Source organism: Brassica rapa, chromosome A02 (genome assembly GCF_000309985.2).
Source record: "Brassica rapa cultivar Chiifu-401-42 chromosome A02, CAAS_Brap_v3.01, whole genome shotgun sequence".
NCBI lineage: Eukaryota > Viridiplantae > Streptophyta > Magnoliopsida > Brassicales > Brassicaceae > Brassica > Brassica rapa.
This window is the reverse complement of record NC_024796.2, coordinates 11,131,984-11,157,865: the sequence shown is the minus strand read 5'-3', so window position 1 is coordinate 11,157,865 and position 25,882 is coordinate 11,131,984. Positions and strand designations below refer to the sequence as shown.

Here is a 25,882-nt window from a genome sequence, read left to right as displayed (position 1 = left end):
AATAATACAAAACTAAACGTTGTAGATCGTGTCACAGGACTTGTAGATACCGAGATAAATATAGGAGTGACGGAGTTTTCATCACAATCTTTTTTCATCATGTATTCATGCGAGGATGTATTTCCATCATGCTCATACTTCATAAAATAAGCAAGCCGAATCCATACACTTGTTCAATTTTTCAGGAACCATACAACTAATCCAGATATTGTCACCGAATCCATACACATGTTCATTGCTTTTTTCGGCAGAATTCGTCAACCATGTACAATTTAAAAGGTGTAAAAGCTTTCTTTGGTTGATTGCTAGAAGTTCCATGATGAAGTCCAATTAAAACAAAAAAAAATCAAAAACTCTATAGGACTTATAATTAATTTTAGAGGAAAGCATTACTGTGAGTGGTCCCCAAACATAGGACACCAAAGTATATATATGTATATATATATATATTCATGTCATAGCATAGTGTATATGACTATATGCTATAGTGCAATCCACCGATCAAATTACATTCATGACTTAAACTGCGTTTTAACTTGTAAGAATTCTACTCTTATGGAATACCAGCTATAGCGTATCATGAAAAAGCCATAAAATTAGAGTAGACTGTAAAATATCTGATACGATATAGTTCTTATAACAAAGGGTATAATTTTATTGCATAATATAGTTCTTAATTATATATTATACTTAGATACATTATCATCGTAATCATTAAAACAACACGATCATCTTCTTGTTGCTTTAAATCATTTCAGCTGCTTTTTGGAACTCATTTCAACATCAGAGAAACTCTTGTCTTCCTCGAAACCTCCCATCTGTAAACCAACCTTGTACCGGTATCCCTGAGCACAGTACCAAAAGTAAACCAGATTGAACACACCCAAAACCGCTATCAGATAATAGAAGTAATCCAATTTTCCCGCGTTGAGATTCTTGTTAAGCCAATCAGGACGGTCATGGCCACCAGAGAATTTATGAACCGTCGTCACAATCAAACTACTAAGGTAGTTCGAACCGGCGAAGGATAAAGAGAAGAGAGAGTTAGCGATGCTTCTCATGTGTTCAGGGAACTGACTGTTGAAGAACTCAATCTGTCCAATGATATTGAATGCTTCGCATAGTCCCATCAGAATAAGCTGCGGCGAGAGCCAAAACACCGACATGGGAGTCATCCCGGTCGAATCTCCAGCGTTGATGGAGCGCGTTCGTCTCATGCGCTCCACTAACCCGGCAACGATCATGGAGAGGATGGCGAAAACGATCCCTGTCCCGATACGTTGGAGGAGTGTGATACCGGATTTATGGCCGGTGATCCGACGGAAGAATGGGACTAAAACGCGGTCGTATAAGGGAAGAAAGACGCCGATGGTGAGGAGAGAGATGACAGAGAGAGAACCGGCCGGAATCTCGAAGTTGGGGCCTATATGTCGGTCCATTTTTAAAGCTTGGGAGACAGTGAAAGTTCCTTGTTGTGTCATCGCCGCGAGTGATATTATTCCGGCCGACCAAACAGGAACGATTCGAATCAAACACTTCACTTCTTCCACTTCTTGAATGCTGCATAATCGCCACTTGTTCGCCGGAACTCCCTCGGATGATAGATCGCCTTCTATTATCACCGCCGCTTTGTCTAGAAACCTATTTTACGCCATTCCAGTTAAAATATGTACTACCTCAGCTTCACAATTATCAAAGTTTTTATAAAAAAAATATATAATAAAATTAGCTTTAAAATTTTTATATATTTTATTATTATTGAATAATAGTAAATTTTAAAATTTAAGAAACTTAATTGAATTTTTTGAACTAATATTGATTTAATTTTATTGAAAAATTGAAAATTACTAGGAAAATACATTTATAGTAAAAAATTAATGTGTTTTTAATATTTATGAAATACTCCAATTTTTATATTTTTGGATTGGAAATAGAAATAGTATAAGTTAAAATATGCTTATAATTTGCTAGACAAGAAAATATTTGACCAAAAAAAAAATATTTGATATATGATACTATATATTTATTAAGATTTGACATGCAATAGTTGAACATCTTTATAAACGATTTTACCATCCATTTGGCTGATTTTGTTTTGTAAATTTAGTTATCTAGTGCATATATTCAATTAAACACCATGCAGTTATACGTAAAAATCCAAATGAATATATAAAGTACCTGTATTGGTTACTATGGTGTAATTTGGATAATACGCTATCTTTAACAGGCGGGTCATAGTAGGTCACAGTGCCGTCATCTTCCGCCGGGAGCTTCATCTTTCGCTTCTTGCGAGCTGCCACGACAACTTGAGCGATACCAGAGAATATACTTCCTTCAGGTTTAACATAGACGTAAAGCTTCATTCCGGCGAAAAACATAACCACGGCACAAGCCATGAGTCCAGTGGGTACACTAAAGCCGATGATCCAGCTGACTTGGTCTTGGATATACACAACAACGGTCTGTGTAATAAGCAGAACCACAGTGAAAGTCATGTAATACCAGTTGAAGAAACTTGCCACTCCTTTAATCCCTTCCTCGGTTCGTTGGTCGAATTGGTCAACACCAAAAGGGATGCTACATGGTCGTATTCCTCCACTCCCTATTGAGAGGAAACCTAGACCTAATAGCAAGATCCCGAACTGGAGTTTGTTCGGACCGCCGCAACTAACGGGATCTTTGCTATTGCATGTTTCTGGGTGGAGTTGAGGAAGCGATGCCGTGAGTGTCAATGTCACTAGTCCCTGCAGATTTGAGCTGATTTATTAAAATATTACCCATCATTCGTTTTCAAACCGATTCTACAATAGTTGTGATCTTTACCTTGAAATTCAGTTGGATATATGATATATTGTGTATTTACATATTCTAAGCATCATTCTAGTTTATATATTGATCATTTAGATGCATTTAGAATTTGTTTAGGTTGTATTGCATTGCAATGGTGTGTTTCAGGTTTGGAGAAGTATTGTTCAGGTTTTGGAGCTTAAAAAGGTCATAAAACGTTCAAGATGATGGAGAATGACGTGGTAGCAGTCAACAACCGCGACCAAGTCATGGCTACGAAGAAGGAGTGTCGTCGCAGGCACCTTTCGCGGGAAGAGGATGGCGCGGCGATGATGTCGACGAAAACTGGCAGGGCGCTTCGCAGGCTCTCATCGCGGGAAGAGATGGACTCGGCGATGATGTAGACGTAGCTGAACCCTCACCGCAACCATCCTTCGCGGGAAGAAGCAGACCGCAGCCGAGATGTCGACAAAACTGATAGGGCGCTTCGCGACTGTTCTTCATGGGATGAGTGGGCCGCGGCATGTGGACGTCCGTCGCAGGCTCTATTCGCGGGCAAGGGGTGGTTGCGGCCGGTGTTCGAAGTAGATCATTTTACCATTTTACCTATTTGTTTATAAGCTAGTATAAATGCATTGTAAACCTAATCTTAGAGATTATCTTGTTTTCGATCCAAACACAAAACCTATTTTAGTGAAAAATTCAATATTTAGCTTCTTTTTATCTTGATATTTTGAGTTTGCTTGATTATCTTGCTCACTAATCATGATTAACCTTCAATGATCATTGATTATTGGATTTATCATGTCTATTAGTGAGTAGTTACCTTTTAGATTCAGGGGTTAGGAGAAATAGTTGTTAGTTACTAATGGAAAATCTAACAATAAAGTGGACTAATTTAGTTATATTGGACTGCATGTGATTAAAAGGTGATATTACTTAGTTAGGTACTTGGAAAGGCATATATTACTGTGGGATAGAATGAAGTCATGATCCAGTGACACAAAAAAGAGAGGATGAAGTTATGACCTCAACTACAGAACAATTAATTAAGTTAACATTGGTCTTAATTAGGGCCCTGTTCGTTTGCTCACTCATGTGATCCATCTGGGTAAAGATGCAAATCGATGCTCGTTTTATGCATTATAATGTTACATCCAGATGGATCATCCAGCTGAATTTTTAAAAATTCATCTCAAATTTTCACTCAAATGAAGATGAGTCTTGATGGTGCATCTGAATGCAGATGCATCTAGTTCAGTCCAAAATGATAAATGACAAAAATGACCTTTTAAAATCAAAATATTATTTCCAAACCCTAAATTCTATTTTTTTGCCATAATCGAAAAATACATTTTTTCGCAAAAACTAAAAAATACACACTTTTCCGCCAAGAACGTAAAATGCGTTTTTTGAGGTAAAACACATATTTCCATAAAAACACACTTTTCGGTCAAACTAGTAAACCACACTTTTCGACCAAAACCGAAAAACCGCATTTTTCCGCCAAAACCGGAAAATTGCATTTTCCCGCCGAAACCGGAAAAACGTATTTTTCCACCGAAACAAAAAAAAACGCATTTTCCTGCCAAAACCGGAAAACGTATTTTCTCGCCAAAACCGGAAAAATGTATTTTCCCGCAAAAGCACTATTTCCCGCCGAAACCGCAAAAAACATATTTTTCGCCAAAAACGCAAAAATGCACATTTCCCGTAAAAACGCAAAAATGCACATTTACCGCCAAAACCGCAAAATGCATTTTTCGCCAAAATTGCGAAAAAAAACTTTTCCTCTCAAACCCGCAAAACGCACTTTTTCGTCAAAAACACATTTTCCGCCAAAACTGCAAAACGTATTTTTTTTGCCAAACCCATAAAGACGTATTTTCCGTCAAACCCATAAAGACGTATTTTCCGCCAAAACTGTAAAAATGCTATTTTTCCGCCGAAACATAAAAAAAAAATATTTTAGTCATTTTATTAACAAGTCCACCTGGATGCAGATACAAGTTAAAAAAACGAACATAGCTACATTTAGATTATTCATCTGGATGCATAGACGAAATGAAGAAACGAACAACACCCATATGGACCATCTGGATAAGACATCTAGATGGACCATCTGGATGCATCTTCGAGATGTACAAACGAACAGAGCCTAGGTTTGACCACTTCATATGATTAAAATGTGTTATCACCTTCATTAGATACCAGTTAGTATAAACTTATCATGACGTAGTACCTAATATTAATTTTGTTGTTGTAACCCTAATATAGTAAAATGAGTAGTTTATGGTAACAATTTAGGTCGATCCCCTTATTTGATAATTATTATTTTTTTAAAGTTTTATATGTCATTACCATATTTACTTTCACAAAAATATGATATGGTTTAGTAATAAAAGTGGCATGGCATTCTCTTATTATGACATGTATATTCTTAATGATAACACTTTTGTCTTTTGAGAAAATTCCTAAATAACATAATAAAAGTTGGGTACATACCATATATATATGTAGGTGATCTATATTGTTATTGTTAAAATTTAAAACAATATAACTACAATTATAAGAAAATTTATAAACTAGCCTAATATAAAAAGTTGGTAAATTTGAAAAAGTTAGCTAATTTCTTATAAATATTTTACGAAATTAAATGTAAATGTACCTTAATAAATAAAAAAAAACTAAGATAACTTTAATTAAAATTCAAAATTGTAATAAATATTCAAAAACATTACTATATCCATATCAGCATAAATAGAAATTTAATCAAGTTCTTAATTATTGCAGTTATTTGAATTTAATCGTGATACAATAAATTGAAAATATGTTTGTTAGAAATATCAAAAGTCAAACAAAAACAAATATTTTATTTTATAATTTATGAATCACATATTAAATATTAAAAAATTAAAAAAATATTTTAAATAAAAATATTTTTTAAAAGTTGCATTTCTGTGCAGTAAACCACCTAGTTACTAATGTTCAAATAACTATGAAAAATGCAAAAATGTAAGAGATGTAAACACGTGAATTTAGAGGGATGCGACAAATATAATTATATAAATACCCCACTTAGAAAAGAAACTGTCTCCACATACGTTACGTTACGTCACTGTGATTGACCAAATCTACAACTCTTTCAGTTGGCAAAATAATCTGGAATTTCAATTATTGGACACACTTGTTACCGACAATCTTTATAGACCACTTGTGTATTTTCTTTATTTTCTACGCACTTCTCTTTATCTTGAAAGTTATAATCCGTTTGATTACGGACCCTCTGTGACTCTGTGTTGTTTGATTACTGAACTTCTTTAATGGAAAATGTACTAGCAAGTTATCAAAGTTGTTTTTTTTTCTCTGTGAGATGAAAATAGTTCTCTAATAAAGAATTATAATTAAAGTGAGTCCAAGTTAAGTACCGGCAACAATTTGTGTCTACCGAATGCTTTCGTTCGTATGATTCACATGATAGATCGACCTTATCGTCCTATAGAAAGCGTGGTCCCTCTATAATTTCATGCGTTTTCATACGATACAAACGCAATAAATAGGTAAGAAAATATAACTTAAAGTTTTAGTATTATAGTTTTTAATTGTTGAATATGAATAAAGTTTGTCGTAACGTATTTACCTCGTCATGTCCACTTGCATGATGAAATTATGTGGCACGTACCATGTATCATCTCCACACAATATATAGAGCAACAATATAACTTTCTACCGGACGTTGGTATGTTATGAATTAGTATTACTATATATTAAGTGTGCATATGTGACACATTAAGATTAGATTTCATAAAAGGAAGAGAAGAGTACTAATACGTACGAGGAGGGTGGCGAATGAGGCGAAAGCGATGGTCTTGAAACGGCCGACGTAAGCGTCCGAGATAAACGCGCCCACTAGAGGAGTGAGATTGCTGAAACCAGACCAAATGTTGATGACATTTGAAGCGTCGACTTGTTCTAAGTGGAACACTCTGGTTAGATACACCATGAAGTTTGACAACAACCCAATTGTTCCCAGTCTCTCCAACGTCTCATTTCCTGTTTTTCAAATTTCAAAGCTTCCGATAGTTTTATCTCGGGTTTAAACAAAAGCAGTCATTGTAAAAGAAATTTTTTTTTTGAGTGAATACATTTTTACATCCATTCAAAAATGTCAATACATAAACGAATGAATATGTTAACAGTTTTCTTTCCGTTTCAGTTATAAATAAGTAGTCAGATGGACGAGTGTCAAACATGATGAACCGACGGTTACAAGAATGTATTATAATATGATCCTTCGGAAGAAAACATGAAACTAAAATTTAAATTATACTTGACCGGTTGAAAAGATCATACGCCACTTTCTTTTTCTGTCTAGTGTCTATTACGTTCAAGGATTTAGGCAAAAAATGGGTTTGAAACATCTGTCAAGGATAATAAGTGTATAATAGTGTATTCAGTGGTTTCTAGAAGTTTTATGTCCAAATATAGAAACTAATTTCATGTAAATTGAGGAAGAAACAAGGATTAGGTTATCTACAAATAAATTACGTTCACGAACCAAAGAAAAACACATACCTAAAATGAACGTGACGGCTCTCCATCCTCCAGGCTTTTTCTCAACCTTCTCAGCATCCAAGATTGAACTTTTCTGACTGTGAGAATCAGAAACATCCATCTCCGCCGGCAGTGGCGATTTTGGAGAAATTACTAGAGGGTGGGAAGAAGAAGTGTCCTTCTCTTCGCACTTGAACTTAGGGTGGAATTGATGTTGTGAGATTGGATCCTTACTTTTATGCAATTTACATAGATAAATCAAGGTAAACACATGGAATGATTAATAAATGTAGAGAGTGGGCACATCACGCGTACACTTTCTCTCTGTTAGAATCTTTTTAGGGTGTAATGGGGAAGTGTCTGTGCCTATGTATATATAAGGGAATGAGTAGATATTATATGGTGGGTGTGGGTGAATTTGAATGACGTTCGCCACTAGTAGCCTCCACGTGAGAAGTTGGAAGCTAAAAAAGAACGTTATTTTAGTGCTATCATTTTTCATTTTTCTTTCTTCATCGTACGTAATATTAATAATATTGTCCACGTATTGCGAACCTTCCATGTTTCATACATTTGTTATGGTGCAATATAAAGTTACAATTTTATTTTACTGAAACTTTTTTACGTTACATTTTACGTTCGCCGACCGGATAATAATACTTCTCACGCATGAATATTTTTTTCTTAAAAGTAATATGAATGTGGTAGATATATTATTATGGGTTCTTTTTTGTTCAGTTCCTCCAATAAATATTTGATTGGATACTGGTAATCGAAATTCGCTAATTAAAATTTTACAATGTTTTGAAAGAGAATAAAAGTTTAGCTATATGCATGCCATAGTCAAAACTAAAGCTTCCACCTCCTAGTAAAGATGAAAAAAAAAAACTATTACGCAAACCCTTAACCTCCAGAAAAGATATCATCTCACAATTCTGGAATAAATCCAAACAATACAATGAACACATCGTTGTGTTTCTAAGAACCATCCATCGATATCGCATTTGAGGCCACAATACCACAACCAGTGGAAGAGAAGTATCTATCTGCTCTCGAAGAATAGTCGTCTACATTTTCTTTAAAGTTTTATTCTCCGTAATCTCTAAATATATCCGATTTAAACATTGGAACACTTACCATGACTAACTTTTCATAACACTACCTAATAAAATTAATAAACTCAGTTCCTTTAATTCAGAACGGATCATCCAAATTCAAGTTATTCAACATTAGACAATATATGCAAAATCCCAAATATTAACTCACGGGTTTGCATTGTTAAAGAAAAAGAAAAAAAAATCAGTACTATAAAACTTTTTTTTTTGAAGAAATCTGACCGATTAAAAACATGAAACATATACATATTATGGAAGTTATAATTTCAATTTGTGAACTTTATTTTAGAGCTATACAAGAATTAGACTAAACTTGTAAAACTCAAATTGGACACAAACATAAGTCGGTGAGTCCGGACAGAAACTGATAGAGTAGTTCGAAAAGATGAGGTTGACTTTTTGCCGTTTAGGCAAATGCAAGTGCCTAACACTGTCGCACGCGAGACCCATACGATTTCTAAGCAAACTCGTTTTGTCGTTTCTTCTTTATCAATTTTTTGTTTTCGACCAAGTGTGTCCATACCATTATCACCGTTCGATTTTATGGCTAGATATTCTACACCTTACGATTTTCACCGTTCTACAGGGTCATATGAATTTAACCACATAACGTTTGGACCAGTGGCAGAGCAAGAAAAATGTTTTAGGAGGGTCAATTTTGAAGTTAACATAAATTATAGCCGTCATTTAGCTAAAATTTACAATAATTATCTAGATTTTAAAGAATTATACCAGTAAAAAAAATTAATCAAGAAATCCACCTGGATCAGTTGACCCACTTGCCAATACATTAGCTCCGCTGCTGGTTTGGACCGCTTTTAATATAATCTGTCTCAATAGGCCAGCTGATCCAAAGACCAGCGGTGTGTTGCGGGTCACAATCGAATAACGAAAAATGTATATGGAGGTCGATAGATAACTCCAACTTCTAGAAAGCATGCTTTTTTATTCTGTATTTGATATGATCACATTTACCGATTTTATTTTGTTAGAGGGAGAGATATTTGATATGATATTTTCTTGTAGAGTAAACCATAATTAAGAAAAAAACATGTTAAATATGGGAATATAATTCTGATCCCCTTTTGGGAGAAACACAAATGTTATCATTTCTAGTACATGGATAAAATTATAGGAAAATATATGTACTTACAAATATATATTTTCATTTGTAGTAGTGATGCTGTTAAGCTTAATTCATATTTTATTTTCTGGTTATTGGATTGACACTTTATAGGATTTCATTTATCTTATATATATATATATATATATATATATATATATATATGCTAGGTCAAGAAACGGACCGGTCAATTTGGATATAGGCTACGTTGCACGGAAGCTTCATCGGACGTCCGTTTCCCTTTTTGGAACCGAAATCGGAATCGAAACCTTATAAAAGCTTACAGAATCTCGCTTCTAAAATATTTTCTTCAAAAACACGTTGGAAGCTTACGATTCCGGTTTGGAATCACACTTATATTCTTTTAAAAAAAACACAATGTCTTATATCAATAAAAATATAAAATTACAGTTTTAATTTATATAAAATCCAAATTTTAATAGTATTGAATAGAGAAAATAAAAATATACAAATATTAAAATTAATACTATAAATTATCTTTATGCATTGAGTTTTTATTAAAGATAAATTATATATTCAAATATATTATGTCAATTAATTATAAAGTATTAAAAATAATTAATATAATAATTTCTTTTAAATTTAATTTATGTGTATTTTCCCAGTTTTAATATGAAATCATTTCAAATTATTATAAATGAATAAATGCTTTATTTTAAATTTAAATCATATAATTTTTAGTTATAAATTTTTTAAATATATATATAGGGATACGTTTCCAACACGTACCCACTTCCTAATTTTTTTAAAATTCCGCTTCCGTTTTCATGTAACATAGGGTATAAACATGAAGCAAGGTAGAGTAATTTTTGTTGATTAAAAAAAGGTAGAGTAATTTTTTAATAGATGCAAAAATCTCATAAATGACATAAGGGGGGGGGGGGGGGGGGGGGGGGGGGGGGGGGGGGGGGGGGGGGGGTCGAACCTGTGACAATAGAGGGTGCAAAACACCACTAAACTATTATAAAAATTCTCTATTTTTAGAGAAAATAGAAAAATATGATACATATGGTTACATTTGGATACATTCTTAAAAGTCATCAATTAAAAAATGTTCAGAAAATAACAAATTTTATCAAACTAGCATTTGTGTCTTTGATTCATTCTTCTACTTTTTAGGAGAGTTCTGGTTGATAAATTTTTTAAAGTTTTGACATTTTGAAGTTATATTGTTATTGTTAACCTGGAAAGTGTTACTTTTTATGGATAAGCCATCTTAATTAATCTTAGAAATCATGCGATTAGATTTAGCTGGTGCTTGGGGCTAAGTATCCTTTTGGATAACTCGGTGGTAAATGGTAATATGTAGATAACTTGTTTTTTTTTTTTTGTAATAAAATAGATATTTGTTCGAGTTGGAAGTCAGACCTCAAGATTTGATTGGAGTCCTAAGCAAATCTACATATAGGGTTTTATCAGAAGACTATATATATCTTTCAAATTTATTTATAATTAATTTAGTCCTAGGACACGTTAGGAAAACAAAATTATGATTTTTTTTTTGAATAAACAAAATTATGATTTTCGTTTTTGAATAAACAAAATTATGATTTTTTTTTTGAATAAACAAAATTATGAAATATTGAGAGTTGGAAGAATCTATGAAACGGAGAATATTCTGTAAAAATTTCGGGAAGCAGAGCTGTAATAACCCTAAAAGCAAGAGTAAGCAATGAGGAAGACACCTTCATTGACTTGTCTTCTGTTTTCAAGTGTGTACAAGATCATGACAAGGATGGGCGCAGCCCCCTATCTGCATTCCCATATTATATATTAAAATAAAAGTTATAACATTGATTTATGTGTGATTTTCTTTTAAAAATAGACCTAATGAATATATTCTTAGAAAATCATGTTACATTTAATTTCTAACCTTATCATTTAAATTTTGGACTTACCATAAATTTTTATTGGACTATTAATAATTAGATTTAAACAATAATGATCTATTGAATTATAGATAGTATAAATTAAATAAATATAATTTAATGTTGTAATATTATACCTCTATATGTTAAATATTTGTTGATATTAACTTTTAAAATTATAAAGATTTTGTAAAATAAAAAAAATCATATTATCTAACAATGATTAATCTTTACTACCTTAAATTTAATTAATAAATTCAGTTGATAAAAAAAAAGAAAAAAAAATATATGTTGAGAAAATCTCGGCTTTTAAATATGAATTGTGAAGAATATAAAAACTATATTAATTGGTATAATTTTGTTTTGATTATTTCCATCACTCGATAAACCAGCACCTCCGGTTCTTTAGGCTTGGGGGTTACGCATAAGACACTTATAAAACCAAAGCCCTCATCTCCACAAAGGCTTCGGTGGTGTTGAATCTTCAAATCTTTACGTCTCCAAACTTCTTCTTACTTTTGCTTCTTCTTCGTGCAATCGTTCAATCTAGGATTTTAATCTAGTTGATTTTACGCCTGATTTGCTAAACAGTTTCACTCTATTTTGATTGAGTTCTGGATTGTTGATTAGTCCCACTAAACGAACATATATATTTCAGACTTAGCCCTAACTATTAGTCTTATGTAAATCCGATTAACATTCTTTATGCAGGAGGACGCAAATCATACTCAACTGGGACTAAATTTCGATCTTCACCATTTTTTCATAAGAAATCTAAGCCTGGTAAACAAAATTCTTTTTGACTTGAATTCGCACTAAAGTGAATCTAAGCAAATGTCACATCTTCATGGATTCGCACTAAAGTGAATCTGCAAGCTTTCTGCAGCCGGAGATCTTGCGCCTCGAAGACGCCAGCCATTATCATCACAAGAGTCACTTACCGTAGCAAACAGAGGGATGGAGAGCTCACGGGGTCCAGTACTGCCAAATAAATCAATTAAGCGGCCAAGCGGAGTCCAATAATCCCACCAAAAGCTGATGTTCTTCCCATCTCCAAGGTCCGGTCTCAAGAAATTTGAAGCTGGAGGGCGGAGGTTAAGAATTGATCTCCAAGTGGAAGACCCAGCCTTTTTAGCGTCAAGATTCCAAAAATTATCATTTCCAATTTTGTATTTTCTAATCCAAGTAGCCCAAAGAGAAGGATTAGGAGCATATAATCTCCAAATCAGCTTAAGACAGAGGGTCTTATTCCATGTGGCAAAGTCTCTCATCCCTAATCCTCCTTCAGGCTTTGGAAGGCTAACTGTGTTCCAAGCAATCTTCGCCACACTTTTATCGATGATGTTTCCTGTCCATAAGAATCTTGAGCAAAGGCTTTGAATCTGCTTAATACAACCCTTTGGCAATACAAAAGCGGAAGTCCAGAAGTTTATTGTGCCATAAATGTCCGATGAGATCAGCTGAGCTCTCCCTGCGTAGGACAGCTTTTTCACAGACCATGCAGTAAATTTTGCTGATATTTTCTGAACCAACGGTCTGTAGTCTGCAATTCTCAGTTTACGGTGAGGAGTGTTTGATTCTGGCAGATGAGGATGATCAACAACAGAACTGAATCTGAATCATCGTTGCCATCGGTGTGTGTGTGTTTTTTTTTCCCGTAAGCTCTTTTCCTCCACTTTGAAAGCATTAATAAGAAGAAGATAGATTCCTTCAATTATTTGATCTAATTTTTTTATGAAGAGTCAAATTAAAGCAGTGTGTGGTGAGGGTAGCACGACGTGCGGAGGAAACAAACTTACCGTCAATTCTAGGAAGATTATGTTTTGTAGATGGTTCTTAGAAAGAAAATGAAGTTTTTTTCAGAACAAGGGTGGTATAATACACTAGAAGGTTTTGATGGTTTAATGGGACACAAAATATAAGGGTTCGTTTGTTTCCTCTACACTCCGAGATTGAAGCTTTGCTTTGGGCAATGGACTGTATAAGGAATTTGCGTGAGTTTCGAGTTACATTTACAACGGATTGTTTTCAGTTACTGAAGATGGTTTCGGAATCAGAGGAATGACCAGTCTTTAGAAATTATTTGGAGGACATAAGGACCCTTCAAAGAAGTTTTATCAGCTCAGAGATCATTCATGTACGAAGAATGAAGAATTTAAGGACGGATAATCTGGTACACAGTGCCAGAAAGCAATCGTCTTTCGTCATTTACATGGATGTAGAGTTATCATTTTGGTTTTCAGAGTCAGTTTGAGTCTGTAAAAGTTGATGTCAAAAAAAGAAAAAGCGATGTGTGGTTAGTTTAAGTAACTTGAGCCATATATAAAATTCTCATATTTTTGTTCGGTATTTTTCTCATCTCCTGTTAGTAATTAGTGTCTTTCTTTAAAGGATTTTATTGCTAAATTTCTCATATAATATCATTTGTTATTAGAATCATATACATAGACTAAGAGCAGGGATTACAAAGCTATAGTTTTTTTAATTTTACCATTTGTTATAATAGTTATCGCTCTATGACTAGCTTCGTTCGAATTATATACGTACATTAAGAGATATTATTTCAAGTTCCCGTTTTGAGCTAACTTTTTTACTTCACATTCTCTCGACTGTCCTACTCAACTATAATAATTTTTCTTATTAAAATCAATTTTTACAATGTTCTGGCTCTTAAAACAAAAAAAAAACGACAACAAATTATATATCAATGTAAAATTACAAAGATTTTTACCAGTTGTATATTTATTTCAATTTTATTTTAAAATAATTAAGCGGTTTGAAATCTCTAGCTTTATACATTTTTCATAGAATTCACAATATGTATTTTTCTTAGAGATTAGTTACTTTATAATGTGGATAAAAATAAATTTATATTTTATTAGATAATTTATAATTCTTTAATATTACTTCATTGGTTTTATAAGATGTATGTTTTAGAAAATAATTGTTTAAAGTGGAAAAAGATATGCATTTTTTACTTTTAATGTATTTTTAACGAATAATGATCAACTGTAAAGTTTTAATAATGTTAATTGCATTTACTAAATTTTAGTTTTTAAATAATTAATTTTATTTTTTGGTAAAAAAATAATAATTATATTTTGTAAAGAGAAATTCTCTAGAATATCATTTAATAAGTTTTATTAAAGAGTAAAAATATATTTTTACCCTAAGGTTAACTAATCTAGATTTAGGGTTTAGAGTTAATGGATAAAGTTTTGGAGATAGAGTTTCAAATTTTAAAAAATAAATATTAAAAATTTCAAAATAAAAAAAGTTATTTTGATCATTTTCTCTCTTGAATGCTATTTTTATAACAAAAACTTAAAATGGCTATTTAAGAGAATCACTTTTAAATCTTTTGTTTTTTTTCTTTCCCGCAAGCTTTTTCTCTTAAAATTATTGATTAAACTATCACAAAATAAATTATACTAAACCATTTTCTAGAAAGGTAATGTGTTAAAATCACTTCGAAGAGACTTTAAATACCCTCTTAGCACCGATGCATAAATGATTTAAACTCGTTCTTATCTCTAGCCTATAAAGATTATGAGTTTCCGTTGATAAAATAAAAAGAGTTTCCGTTTGAAATTTCTTCGATAAAAGAACAAATATTTCTTTTAAATAGAAAACAGAAATTATCTAAAAAATCCGAGGAAATTATGTTATTGGTGCAAAATCAAAACAACATCAGACTTACCCACTTCCACAAAAAACAAACACGGTTTCGTTGTGACAAACACATTAAATTCGCCAATGATGCAAAATTTGACTAAACATCCTCTTTAAAAGTAATTTCGCCGTGCCTCCTTTCGTCCTTCCCTTGTAATCTCCTCTCACTCTCCCCTTCTCTTCCTTTTTACAATACGCGTCTCTGGTTCCTATATAACAGTTTTTGTAGTTTCCTTGATTCTATAGGATCTCTTCACTTTCTCGGCAACTAATTTTATTCTCTTACTGTTCACAATTTTGGTATGTTTCTGTTATGTTCTTTTAGGGTTTCGTTTGTTTTCTAAAAGACGAAGGGTTTTGCGGCTGTTTAATCATTAGGTCATCATATCTTATAGAATATGAGTCTGCTTGTCGTTACGACAAAAGTGATTTGATTGTCGTAAAAAATCTGACAAGTTTTTAATATCTCTTTTGACTTTGTTTGTATTGTACGGTTCAGAATCTTTGTTGTCTTGTTCCTTACATTATTGTTCTTTTTGACTTGGTGATCTCATTTTCTAAAGTTGTAGCTCCTTGCAGCATTGTCATGTTTTGTCTGATGTTCTGTTTTATTTTTAACAGTGTGCTCTTGTTTACATTTTTTCTTATTGATGCAGAAAACAAAAACAATGGGTCAAGTTTTAGGATGTGTCCAAGTTGATCAGTCGACTGTAGCAATCAAAGAGACTTTTGGGAAGTTCGACGATGTTCTCCAGCCAGGTTGTCACTGTATGCCATGGTGCTTAGGTAGTCAAGTTGCTGGTCACCTTTCATTGCGTGTTCAGCAGCTCGATGTTCGCTGCGAGACCAAAACGAAGGTCTCTACTCTTCTTGCCTGTTTCTTCATAGTCTCTACCTAATGTTCTTGAGACATTGTTAATGGTTTTTGTGTTCTTCTTTTGTTTGGTTTAGGATAATGTGTTTGTCACCGTTGTTGCTTCCATTCAATACCGTGCCTTAGCTGAGAGTGCTCAAGATGCATTTTACAAGCTCAGCAACACTAGGAACCAGATTCAAGCTTATGTCTTTGATGGTTTGTTTCTCAATATCCTGAACATTGTTGTTGTGTTTGCCTTACTTAACCCACCATTGATTTATTTATTTTATTGCATAGTGATCCGAGCAAGTGTTCCGAAGCTGGACCTAGACTCAACCTTTGAGCAGAAGAACGACATTGCCAAAACCGTTGAGAGTGAGCTTGAAAAGGTAAACCAAACTACTCTCAACCAATCTCCTATAATCTTTACAGAAACATAAGACTATGTCTGATCTTGTGTGTAACACAGGCTATGTCTCATTACGGGTATGAGATAGTCCAGACGCTTATTGTGGATATTGAGCCAGATGTGCATGTCAAGAAGGCGATGAATGAGATCAATGCCGGTATGCTCACTTCCTGATAAATAGTTAAATACACACAAGTCTTGGGACTTGACATGTTTCTGCTCTGTTCTGTTTCTACAGCTTCGAGAATGAGAGAGGCAGCGAGTGAGAAAGCTGAGGCAGAGAAGATACTGCAGATCAAGAGAGCCGAGGGAGAAGCTGAATCGAAATACCTTTCAGGTCTTGGTATAGCACGTCAGAGACAAGCTATTGTGGATGGTCTGAGAAACAGTGTGCTTGCATTTTCTGAGTCTGTTCCAGGGACTTCTTCCAAAGACGTCATGGATATGGTTCTGGTGACTCAGTACTTTGACACACTTAAGGATATTGGAGCGTCTTCCAAGTCAAACGCGGTGTTCATACCGCACGGTCCAGGCGCTGTTAAGGACATTGCTTCACAGATCAGGGATGGTCTACTTCAGGGGAAAGCTGCTGAGTAAGAAGATGTGGAAGTATAAAACTTTCTTCAGGGTTTAGCTGTTGTGTTGTTACTTTGTTTTTATATCTTTGTCTTTTTGTTTTGTAAAGTCCTTGAAATACTTTTTGAGTATCTCACCAATGGAAGTGTCTTATAAGTCTGACGTTTTACTTGAATCTCACTCAATAAAGCTATCTTCTTCAATAGTTGATCATATCTATTTTCTCTAATAACAACAACTATATTCTAAAGGCTTTCTCACTCATCGATGCCAAGTAATAACTTAGGCAGTCTAACTGCAAGGACATGCCCTGAAACATCTAAGAGTATAGGTTGAAACAGGGCATTACGCATCTCGTTTACAGGTAAGTGTAGAAATATGTACTTTGGAAAGATTTTTTAAAATGTATATTACCTATGTAGATTTGAGAAATACGGTTTTTGTAATTCAACTTTGCAAAAATATTACAGTTTGTTGTTCATTTCTCAAAGAACTAATTTTATATAAAAATTAGGCAATTCATAAAATAAACTTAAAAACATACATAAACAGGTTTAGAAAGTTTTATTCAGTTTTTATCAGAAATATTATATATTGTTTCTAACATTTAATTTTTATAATACCGTAGAAGTCTTACAAGGCTGTTTATAAAAATAAAAATTTATAACATGTATAACGAAGTAGTATTTTGAAGAACAGTACATGTTGAAAAAGTGAACAATAATTAATGTTATTTTGAAAACTTGCATCCAAGTTTGTTTCAATTCGGATTATTCAATATTGTCTTTTATTTAACAAGTGTAATAAAGCAATCTAACTTATTAATTTTTCAATAACTTAGTGTTGATATCAAATTAATTATTTTAATTGAATTTTGTTAATTCGATTACTTTATTTGATATTACTTCTATTTTACTTTTAAATAAATAGTTTTTTCAGAAATCTGAACATATCTAAGTAAGTTAATATATTGTTTTGGCATATTTTGATTAGTGGTTTCAAAAAATTTTGGACACTTCAATAACTCATAACCTTAATTTTAAAATAATATTTTTTCAAATTGATAGTCGTATCTCGTGAAAAAAACTTTTTTTTGTCGAATAAAAAATTGTAAAATCATCATATAATAATCCAGAAATTGAAATAGAAAAAAAAAGGAATTTTGTGATGAGAAAAAGACTAGAATAGCACTAAACCAAGTTTTTGTTCCCAAAGTAGCACTCAAGGCTCAAAGTCACAAAAATAGGTTTCATTAAAGAGGTAAATATACACTTATACCCCTTGGGTTAATTAATCCAAACCTTAGGGTTTAGAGTTAAGGGGGTGGGGTTTTGGAATTAGGGTTTAAAATTTTATAAAAAATAAATACTAAAATAAAAAATAAAAATTTAAAAAACAGTTTCAAAAAGTATTTTTAAATTATAAAAAGAAAATTTGAAAAAAAAATAAAAAAAAAAATTTAAAAAAAAATTTATAAAAATTTCGAATCTGAAAACATGTAATCTGAAACTATAAAAAAATTATTATTTTTTATTTTTTTTATTTTTATTTTTTATTTTTATTTTATTTATTTTTGTTTGTTTATTTAATTTTAAACCAAGGGTATTAGGGATATTTTACCTTTTAATGAATGTCATTTTTGTGACTTTCTCCTTCTAGTGCTATTTTTGAGACATAAACTTCAAAAGGTGCTATTATTGACAATTGCCCTTTTGTGATGATGGAATAGAAATATCCGCGAGATCGGGATTACAATTTGTATCGATTAAAAAAATGGTTGCAATTCCCAAAGTTATATGTGAGTATTTTCAATAGTTTATAATATCCATTAGTATATAGTATAAATTATTGTTTTGTTCTCGTTTCTATCTATCATAGTCCGGCTCCAATGAGAAATTTTAATAGGTATCTTAGAAATAAAATATTAAAAAATATTGAAAAGGATGAAAAAATACTAGAAGTGGCATGGGTGCAGAGATATTTTTTTTTTGAAACAGATGCAGAGATATTTTCCTTTAAGATTAAAATCCTTCTTTACTATATGTCTCTCTCTTATTGGTTAATATATTTTATTAAACAAAATTCTTTTATTTTATTTTTTTCGTTTTTAGATACCCGATGTAGGTATTAAGAACACCATTAACCCTAGCATCCTATTTGGGAGTGCTTAATTTTTTTTTCTCTAATTTAAAAAAAAAGTTTTAAAAACGAACTAATCGCGGGCCGCCATGTATCAGTAGAGTCCGCAAAATAGTGCTAACACCGGTGCTTAATTAAGCAGAAGAAGTACACGTATTTAATTTTTGTGTAGATCTCATCTACTATTATATTAATTTTTTGCTAAGCTCTTCCTCCCCCCCTCTAAGCACCATTAACCCTAACATCCTATTTGGGAGTGCTTAATTTTTTTTTCTCTGATTTAAAAAAAAAGTTTTGAAAACGAACTAATTGCGGGCTGCCATGTATCAGTGGGGTCCGCAAAATAGGGCTAGCATCGGTGTTTAATTAGGCAGAAGAAGTACACGTGCTTAATTTTTGTGTGGATCCCATCTACTATTATATTAACTTTTTTTCTAAGCTCTTTCCCCCCCTCCCCCCTCCTCCTCTAAGCACCCCCGTTAATGCTCTGCTATAACCAATGTGGTTGCTCTTATGGTCTAGTCATAGTTGACATCTTTTATTTAAAACTGACTTCGCCATTATGATAATTGATTATGCGATAGATTCTGGTGCACGACGTGATAGTTGATTGATCAATTTATCTAAAGATGTAATACCACTGTATTACAGTGCATGTATATGGTAGACTAGTTTCCGGATCCTGCGCTATTTTTCTCCTTATCACTGGTCGCCTTATATTATTATAAACTCCAAAAAAAGAAAAATAATACTGCATTCATTTCTACAATAGGGAAACAATTTTCATAACAATACTATTATTGGATAATTTTTTTTTTGTAGTATAACTGTATAAAATACTATTCCATCGAGGCACTGATCAATTATTGGATAAGTTTTGTTTGTCAACGGATATGTTCGTACATTTTTTTAAAAAATGTTTGTACATGAATAGTTTTTCTTTTGCTGACAAATAAATGAGAAACTAACCATACTTCATTTTCAAGTCTTGTAAATGTCAATAACATTCAATAAATGAGTTTTAGTTCTTATAATAATAATAATACAATAATACAAAACCAACAACGAGAATATATTCAATGAGGAATTTGTGGTGATTTGTATTAAAATGACAACTTCACTATTATTCAGACATAACTTTTAAAATATATTTTAAAATCCAGTTTTATCGAAATTTTCATTTTATAAACTACTTTGAAATTCTCTATTATTAAACAAAATTTAAATTGTAGATGTGGCTTAAGTGTTTAAAGTATTTGAAAGGAGTTTATTAGTTATAAAAGCAAAAATCTAAATCTCATAGTTTTAAATAAGATTCTCGAGCGATTTAACAAAAATCACATCAAATTTTCAAATTCACCTAAAATCATCTAGCAACTTATCAAAAATCAAATCATTTCAAATTTCAGATTGAATACACTCCTAATTTATTTAACATAGATTTTTGGGATCATATACTCAAGTGATACGGATTTACTCTGTAACAAAAAGTTAATTAAAGTATATGGTTTATCCTAAAATGTACCTGCTTAGTGTCGTATGGACTCAGTGCTTACGCGAATGGTATTCCAGACAGTACTCAGTGCTGTTTGGAAAGAAAAGAATTCAAGACGCCATGGAAAAGCTTGGGTCACAGTGGATAAACTCACTCGAAACATTGAAAAACTAGTTCAAAATCATATTTCCTCTCTTCACTAAATCAGAGGCCATCCGTTGGAGGGACTCCTCAGAAGATGGTTTGAAGTTCCCTAGAAATCTTGTTAGAAATCTCTCGTTCGTTTTTTAGTAGGATAACTTATACATCCATCTTTTTGTAAATGAGCTAACTTTAATCAATAAGTTTGATATTTTATCAAAACAATTATGTCGAATAAGAAACCTAAACAATAAAATTATAGAGTTACATATAATACTAAAATGTAAATTATATATTTAAAATATTTTTAATAATATCAAAATAATATATTTAAAAAAAAAATATTCACATAAATGTGCAGGTCAAAATATAGTTTTCATATATAATAAACAAAGGTTTGATCTAAAAGATTTGTCTTTCAGATGTATATAAAAAGAAATATAAATTATAAAGTTTCAGATATACTATTTAGATCCAAAATTTATATATCTAGATCCAAACACTTTTAGCTATGACGCAAATGTAGAAAAATTATTAACGAATAGTAAAAGTATTATCATACATGATTCATTATTTGAATTGCAAGGCAATTTGAACCATTATCGTTATTTGATAACAATTATAATATGAGAGTAGACATTATCTTATTATATAATGCTGAGTCGCCGGTTCGGGATTATTCAAGAATTAAGACGGAGTTAATTATTATTCTAAACAGAGCTGGTAACATGGTGATGAATCTGATGATCGCCAATATTTAAATTCAATATTTTAGTTTGTCTTTCATCTTATTAAAATGCAAAGTCAATGTATGTAGGCACCGGGGCTCTTTATAAGAAGCTACAATACTTTACATATAAATACAGAGAATATAATACATTTTTCCTTGCAAAGAAGAAAAACCCAAAATAACAGATCCAATTGTTTTCGAGATCGCGTCTGAATCATAATATATAGCATGATCAAAGAAGAGATCGATTCATGTGTTCATCCTCTAGATGGTGGTATGGCAGAATCCGATAAGGTAAACAAAGAAGCAAACTATTTCTTGATTCTAAACCACAATATTCTCTAATTGGTTTGAATATACCTGTTTTGAATCTCACTCTGGTACTTTCTGATCGGTGAAAGTTTATTTTTAAATACGTATGTTTATATAATACCTGTATTTGCATATCTAAATGTATAGTTCCTACGCTTTTGTTTTAAGCCTTGAATTATTATTACAGTTTTGTGCATCTTATAAAAGTCAACAAAGTTTCTAAATTCTTGAGAAATAAATACTCCATTCAACTTTCATGTTTTCGCATAAATGTAAGTTAATACACAAAAGAATTAATACATGTTTCTTTTTAGCTATATGAATTGGTTCGGTCTGTTATTCGGATGGAATACAGTAATTACAGTCCAGTTTGATATAGGTACAAATTCTTGATTTCTTGGTATTCAATCTCTGGTCAGCTCGTGTCTTGATTTATGAAGAACTGATTTTCGTATTCCTTATAAAACAAGTAGATGAAAATAAACATGTAATGAAACTGTATATATTGCAAGTATAATATAATGTGTTTTGATATTTACACTTACAGGAAGTGGAGCTTGATGCAACAAAAGCAAAGGTAGATAAAGTAAGAGAAGAAAACGAAAAGTTAAAGCTCTTACTCTCTACGGTCCGTACAGAATACAACTCCCTTCAAATGCATGTCTCCAATGTTATCCGACAACAACATGAAGCTTCTATGAAGCTAGACGATAATGGTCACGAGGATTTGGATGTAGATATATCTCTTACGCTTGGTAGATCAGAGCAGAAAATATCCAAGAAAGAGGAACAAGTAAAGAAAATTATTGCGGAAAATAATTCTATTAAGAACAAGGAAGGGTCGGAGAAGAAAAGATGGGCGCATGGATTAGCATTTCGGATTCAAAGTTTTGAAGATCCGGATACTAATCAAACCATGAGGTTAGATAATCTTTCTAAAGAGGTTAAGAATAAAAGCGTGGAAAATAAATATTTATCTTCCAGGAAAGATGTCAAAACAGCTAGAAATGAAGATCAGCATGAGCTTTTGGAAGGACATGAGCAACCAGGTTTAAAGAAAACTAGGGTCTGTGTAAAAGCCCCATGTGAAGATCCATCAGTACGTACCAAATTAGATGATGATACATCATATGTACATATTCTTTTATTTTGATGTAACATATTAATATTGACGTACATGAATGTATAGATAAACGACGGTTGCCAATGGAGGAAATACGGTCAAAAGACTGCAAAAACGAATCCTCTTCCACGAGCCTATTACCGCTGCTCCATGTCCTCGAATTGTCCCGTAAGGAAACAGGTACAAAACATTTACAATATTCACAACCCAGAAAATTTAAGCAAATCGAAAAATCCAAACTTAATTGTTTCTTTGTAAAATCCGGAATCTTTAACCAATTAAACCGGTTTAGGTAACTTGGTTTTAATCTTACAAAAAATGGGACTGTGTAGACCATTTCATGTTGATCCAGTGATTGGAGGGTTCACCTAAAGTTAAAGGACTAGAGAGTCCTCCCACTGCGATTTTGATCATGGTCGGTCACTACATCTGTGTGAAATGACAAGGAGTTATATCCTGAATATTAATATGAATTAGAATGTATTTATGTAGGTGCAAAGATGCGGAGAAGATGATACATCCGCTTATATGACGACGTACGAAGGAAATCACGACCATCCTCTTCCTATGGAAGCAACTCATATGGCAGCTGGAACTTCAGCTGCCGCCTCCTTACTACAATCTGGCGCCTCTTCTTCAGCGAGCTTAAGCCATTTCTTCCCTTTTCACCACTTCTCTGTCTCCACCACCAACTCCCACCCCACTGTAACACTCGACCTCACACAACCAAACTATGATCCCAATCAATTACCAAACTACCCTCTTTCTTCTTCCTCTCTCAGCTTCTCCTCCTCTGGTCGTCCATCTCCGTCAAAGAGTCACACATTGAGCTTCAGTGGTTTGAGATCACAAGCTCCTATGAATACATATTCACATTTATCACATCACACCAGACTTTTTGGACGGCAGTGACTATGTATATTGGTATAGATACATTTTTTTTTTGCTTTTTTTTTGTCATTTATTTTTTCAAATTGTTTTAGGCATGATGGAATAAATAGCTAACATGTAAAGTAGTGGAATGGAAAAGGATGGTAGCCCACCCGTGACAGCATTCCAACTCAAAACAAATAGCAGTGAGTGGACTAATCCAAGTCATTGTACACAATACTATCTGTGTGACATCTTCTAACAATTTCTCCAGTCTGGTTTTGAATTATATGTGTCATATAAAGTTTGTAGATAATAAAACATTTTTAGTTAGTGGTTTTGAAGCTTTTATAATTATATTCTGCTTCAGAAAACAGTTTTCTACAACTATCCTGCTGAGTTTCTTGAATAAAATTTGAAACACTGATCTCAGTTTAGTCAAAAAAAAAAAATCACTGATCTCAGTATGTCAGATTTGAAAACATCGTCAATATTTGATAGGCCATCATTCTCATAATCAACCAAAACCAAAGAGATTTGCATAACTAATGAAACCCAAACCCTATTATATATTGATTGAGAAGTCAATTTAGTAATTTATGCTTATCTGTCATTCATATGAGAACTCTCTAATTAATTGTTTTAAGTTGATTGGTGTGTAACTTTTTATTTTTTGTTTATATAATTCAGTTCTGAAAAAAACTAAATCAAGAACCAACTTAAATCAATAACCAAACAAATAATACTTACCAATAATGGCTATCACAAATATGTATTTAAAGAAATTGTATCATTAGTGCTCAATTTTCCTCTATTTTAATGTTTCTAATTATACCTAACATTGTAACTTTTGGTAAGTTAAAAAATTAGATAAAAAAATTCCAAACAGTATTACGTATAATAACTAATTTAAAAATAAATATTGAAATATTATTTATATTAAAAATATATTTTATTTGTATAAGAGAGATTAAAAAACTTCATTTCAATGTTATATAGATAATAAAAACAAAATACAATTAATGGTTATTATTTTTATTACTTATGTATTACATAGATAATAATATAAAAAATTATATATAATATAATTTAGAGTAAAATTAAAAGTAACTAGATTAAAAAAACATATTTAAGCTTCTCTATTAACAAATATATAAAATTATTATTTACTGCAACAGCTGGTAATGTATTTCATACATTTTAAAATGAATTGTATAAGAAAAATAAATTTCAAAACTCTTTCTTGTATGTTATATATAAATAAATAAAATACAATTAGTAATTAGTAATTTAAGTTAATTGCGTATTGTATAGATAATTATATACAAAAGTGTATATATAATGTAATTTCAAAGTAAAAAGTTAAAACTATAAAAACAGAAATGAAGTTTCCTTTTCCATCACCAAATCTGTATAAAGCTATACGGTTTTTACAAACGAATAAAGTTTTTACACATTTTAAAAAATACATTGTTTAAGAGAATTTTTTAAATTTTTTATCTTGCATATTATATAAATAACTAAAAATAAAATAAAATTAGTAGTTAACATGTTTTGTTACTTATGTGTCTTATAAATAATAATATACAAAAAGTAAGAATAATCATGTAGACTTGACTTAAATACCATATTAATTATATATACGTGGTATGTCTAACTGTTTAAATTTATTTGAAGTATTTCATTGGCTTTGGCTCATAATGTCTTTGAACTTTCCACTAGTCAGAATTGCTCGGTTATTTGTATCAAATTTTGTATGTTTAACGTTAAATAATCTATGGCGAATTACTTTAACCATATTAACCAATAAAATATTTTGTGATTTCAGCAACTGATATCATGTTTATATCATCTATTAGAGAAATATTATTTATGTTATCGTATATATTTATTTTTAGCAAATATTATTGGAAATGTAATACTAATTCAATGACATTCGGAAATCAAAATTACATAACATATAATAAGACTGTTAAGAAATTAAATTGAAGTGTACATTAACTATTTTATTACAGTTATTTATTAAAAAAACTAATAAAATATTACATTTTATATTTATATTTTAAAAATAAGAAATTAGACAGAATCACA

At 31.8% G+C, this 25,882-nt stretch overlaps 3 protein-coding genes across 6 annotated transcripts; 2 read left to right on the top strand and 1 right to left on the bottom strand.

The window, feature by feature from the left end:
• Positions 1 to 570: 570 nt before the first annotated feature.
• LOC103852618 (protein NRT1/ PTR FAMILY 2.13) lies at positions 571 to 7,725 on the bottom strand. Its single transcript, XM_009129519.2, has 4 exons — positions 7,363 to 7,725; positions 6,623 to 6,840; positions 2,179 to 2,744; positions 571 to 1,641 (listed from the first exon to the last, which is right to left on the bottom strand). Exons 1-4 carry the CDS (start codon positions 7,460 to 7,462, stop codon positions 750 to 752), a joined length of 1,776 nt encoding a protein of 591 aa, XP_009127767.1. The 5' UTR covers positions 7,463 to 7,725; the 3' UTR covers positions 571 to 749.
• WRKY36 (probable WRKY transcription factor 36) lies at positions 7,244 to 24,181 on the top strand. Of its 3 annotated transcripts, XM_009129516.3 has the most exons (7): positions 7,244 to 7,256; positions 8,969 to 8,971; positions 20,387 to 21,780; positions 22,346 to 22,719; positions 22,783 to 22,897; positions 22,988 to 23,101; positions 23,414 to 24,181. In XM_009129516.3, exons 3-7 carry the CDS (start codon positions 21,715 to 21,717, stop codon positions 23,831 to 23,833), a joined length of 1,089 nt encoding a protein of 362 aa, XP_009127764.1. In that variant the 5' UTR covers positions 7,244 to 7,256; positions 8,969 to 8,971; positions 20,387 to 21,714; the 3' UTR covers positions 23,834 to 24,181. The 3 variants fall into 3 exon arrangements, with proteins under 3 accessions (XP_009127764.1, XP_033138791.1, NP_001288882.1); XM_033282900.1 differs by having other exon boundaries at positions 22,346 to 22,897; NM_001301953.1 differs by lacking the exons at positions 7,244 to 7,256; positions 8,969 to 8,971 and having other exon boundaries at positions 21,715 to 21,780; positions 22,346 to 22,897; positions 23,414 to 23,833.
• Positions 15,141 to 17,186, top strand: LOC103852617 (hypersensitive-induced response protein 2). Of its 2 annotated transcripts, none has more exons than XM_009129518.3 (6): positions 15,141 to 15,293; positions 15,797 to 15,997; positions 16,092 to 16,212; positions 16,294 to 16,385; positions 16,466 to 16,562; positions 16,644 to 17,186. In XM_009129518.3, the coding sequence occupies exons 2-6, from the start codon at positions 15,809 to 15,811 to the stop codon at positions 17,000 to 17,002; spliced, it is 858 nt and encodes a 285-aa protein (XP_009127766.1). In that variant the 5' UTR covers positions 15,141 to 15,293; positions 15,797 to 15,808; the 3' UTR covers positions 17,003 to 17,186. The 2 variants fall into 2 exon arrangements, with proteins under 2 accessions (XP_009127766.1, XP_009127765.1); XM_009129517.3 differs by having other exon boundaries at positions 15,234 to 15,440.
• Positions 24,182 to 25,882: the final 1,701 nt, after the last annotated feature.

Coding starts and splice junctions, on each gene's coding strand:
- WRKY36 (XM_033282900.1), top strand. CDS start 21,715: ATGATCAAAGAAGAGATCGATTCATGTGTTCATCCTCTAGATGGTGGT. Junction 21,781..22,345: donor GTATGGCAGAATCCGATAAG/GTAAACAAAGAA, acceptor TTACACTTACAG/GAAGTGGAGCTTGATGCAAC. Junction 22,898..22,987: donor CCCCATGTGAAGATCCATCA/GTACGTACCAAA, acceptor ATGAATGTATAG/ATAAACGACGGTTGCCAATG.
- LOC103852618 (XM_009129519.2), bottom strand. CDS start 7,462: ATGGATGTTTCTGATTCTCACAGTCAGAAAAGTTCAATCTTGGATGCT. Junction 6,841..7,362: donor AGCCGTCACGTTCATTTTAG/GTATGTGTTTTT, acceptor TTTGAAAAACAG/GAAATGAGACGTTGGAGAGA. Junction 2,745..6,622: donor CCTCATTCGCCACCCTCCTC/GTACGTATTAGT, acceptor TCAAATCTGCAG/GGACTAGTGACATTGACACT.
- LOC103852617 (XM_009129518.3), top strand. CDS start 15,809: ATGGGTCAAGTTTTAGGATGTGTCCAAGTTGATCAGTCGACTGTAGCA. Junction 16,213..16,293: donor TCAAGCTTATGTCTTTGATG/GTTTGTTTCTCA, acceptor TTTATTGCATAG/TGATCCGAGCAAGTGTTCCG. Junction 16,563..16,643: donor GATGAATGAGATCAATGCCG/GTATGCTCACTT, acceptor CTGTTTCTACAG/CTTCGAGAATGAGAGAGGCA.